This window comes from Chelonoidis abingdonii, chromosome 8, assembly GCF_003597395.2.
Source record: "Chelonoidis abingdonii isolate Lonesome George chromosome 8, CheloAbing_2.0, whole genome shotgun sequence".
In the NCBI taxonomy this organism is placed as follows: Eukaryota; Metazoa; Chordata; order Testudines; family Testudinidae; genus Chelonoidis; species Chelonoidis abingdonii.
Genome location: NC_133776.1, coordinates 59,853,567 through 59,855,873, shown reverse-complemented (window position 1 = coordinate 59,855,873; position 2,307 = coordinate 59,853,567). Strand labels below are relative to the sequence as shown.

Genomic DNA, 2,307 nt, shown 5'->3' with positions numbered 1-2,307 from the left:
TAAAAAAAATCCAGGTCTCTGATTGGTCCTCTGGTCAGGTGTTTGGTTCCCCCTTTGTTCACCCTTTACAGGTAAAAGAAAATTAACCCTTACCTATCTACTTATGACAGCCTCACAGCTCACTTGTTCTATGCCCAAACCTCCACGGGGCAGGGAGGAAATGTCACCAGGGTTAAAGCATAAGGGATCTTCCTAGAATTCATTTTCTGCTTTGTGACTTCACCATTCTAACTTGGCCTGCAGCATCAGTGGCAGGCAAGACCCTGTTCCTAGACCATTCGTAGCAAACACAAAATGGCCACAGGTCAAGGAAGGCATTGTTTGCTTCGGGGTCTGATCTGGGCCAGAAGAAGAATAGTCTTGCTGGTGAATCACAGCCAGCTTGAACTCAAGCAGGATGTGTTTGTTTGTGTCACTCATTCCCTGACTCACAGAACTAAATACAGACTGTGCCACCCCCACACCTCTGACAAATAAAGCCCTGCCCTACCCCTGCATCTTCACTGATGGGAACCTCTCCCTGGATAGGTCTGAGAATCTGATCTCTTGGGTGTACAGTTAGAGGAAATTATCCTCCCATCTCCACCCCACCCCATCCTCATTCACTGTCTGCTAAGAAGTGGTAGCGATAACAGGGCTAAGATTTAAGAAGATTCTCCTCCCTCCAACCGACCCTCACCCTCCACTACGCCATCTCACAAACTCACCTGAGAACTCAGGGGCTGCCTTCAGCACCGTTGAGAAGCAAAGGAAGCCCAACACTGCCCCCAAACATGAGTCCCGAGCCCCAAGCAGCTGCTGAGACACAGTCATCATGTAGCTTGTCCCAGATTTCCTGTTGCCTGGGTCCCAGAGCCACTGTGACTCCAGTCTGGGTGAGATCTCATCTTTCGTTGCTGCTGGTGCTGTAGCTCTGAGGCTCCTATTGTCCATTAACAATGGGTTGGTTCTTTGCATTGCCAGAATTACTAGGAACTCGTGTGTGTGCGTGCATCTCTCTCCCTTCAATGAGAAAATTACTCATTAATTAACCAGTAAAGTCTCATTAGCAGAACTGGGATATCTTCCCCCCCCCCCACCACCACCACACACACTTTAAAAGGAGGAATAAGCCACAACAAAGATTCACTGGAATTCTGCAGCAAGACCTGGTGAGGAATTGTACCATGGAACAGGGTGCACAGAGTTTTCACTGCCAGTGAAACTGGCAAAAACAAACCAAACACAGACAACATCTCTCCACAAATCAGGGTTTCATGTATTTGCCAGATTTCTAGCTTACTCCTCTAGTTTCTCAAAAAGACGAAAAGCCATTTTCCCTGTTAAAACCATGAATAAAGATATTAAATATATATGATCTCCATCTCAGCAAATGTTTGGTTAGTCTTGATTTTGCATTGAATGGAATGGTGCCAGGCAGCTGCCTGTCACACAAAGAGGCATTTTCCACAGGAAATGTGCACCCTGCATCAACCTCACAAATGTTCATGAAATGATCCCTTGCATGAAAATTCACTCAGGGAGAGCGAGTGGGCTGGTTCTCCCTGACAGCGGTAAAGCCCCACAGCTTCTACCGCTCCATATGCAATTCTAGCTGCCTCTATCCATCCACAGTTGCTTTCCTCATCCTCCCCTGCTGAGAAATCAGTAATTGGGCTGAGGCATTGAACTGACTTTTTGGGGCAATCAGGACACACAACACTTTCACAAGTCGGGGAAAATCTTCAACACGTTGTTGTGCCTGGCAGTCTGAGAGGGTTACAACAGAACTTATCAAAGTCACTTCAGAACTTTGATAAGCCCAAAGCAAATGATTCCCTCCTCCAAAGTCCAGAGACCCAGCTGCTTAGAATCTGAGGTCAGCACCAGAAAGACAAGACAACAGTGCCAAGGACAAGGGCACTGGCACAACTCTATAAAGAGCTCTCAAAGGGTTGTTAAAAATCTGTGACTCCATGGTATCAAACAATTTACCTGGAAAATGTCACTTGCAGCAACCTGGAAGGAACCTGAAGAGGGGAGCACAGGGGGCAGGAGGGAAGAGTTTGGAGAACGAAGTCAGTTTGTGTGCACATGGTTGGCATGCTAACTGCAGCTGCAGCATCTCTGTAAATAGGTCTTTTAAGAACCAGGTTAGTTTTAGAAATCAGAAGCCTTCTCATGTTAATGCCCACTATACATTACATAAAATCGCCTTTTCTTGTTCTTGGACTACTCAAGAACTGACTGCAATGTCCTTAGATTTGTTTATGACTCTAAATTGTTTGTCAAATAATTTGGGTCAGCACCTCCTGTGGAGCAGTTTGT

General features: G+C 46.2%; 1 protein-coding gene across 2 annotated transcripts in view; it reads right to left on the bottom strand.

The window, feature by feature from the left end:
* LOC116820097 (protein eva-1 homolog C-like) overlaps positions 1-910 on the bottom strand; it is a 49,263-nt gene extending 48,353 nt beyond the window's left edge. The window contains exon 1 of one of the 2 annotated variants that reach the window (XM_075068999.1): positions 708-910. In XM_075068999.1, the coding sequence (XP_074925100.1) occupies positions 708-816 (109 nt within the window). In that variant the 5' untranslated portion in view covers positions 817-910. The remainder of the gene's footprint in view (positions 1-707) is intronic. The other variant, XM_032772338.2, reaches the window with a different exon arrangement.
* Positions 911-2,307: the final 1,397 nt, after the last annotated feature.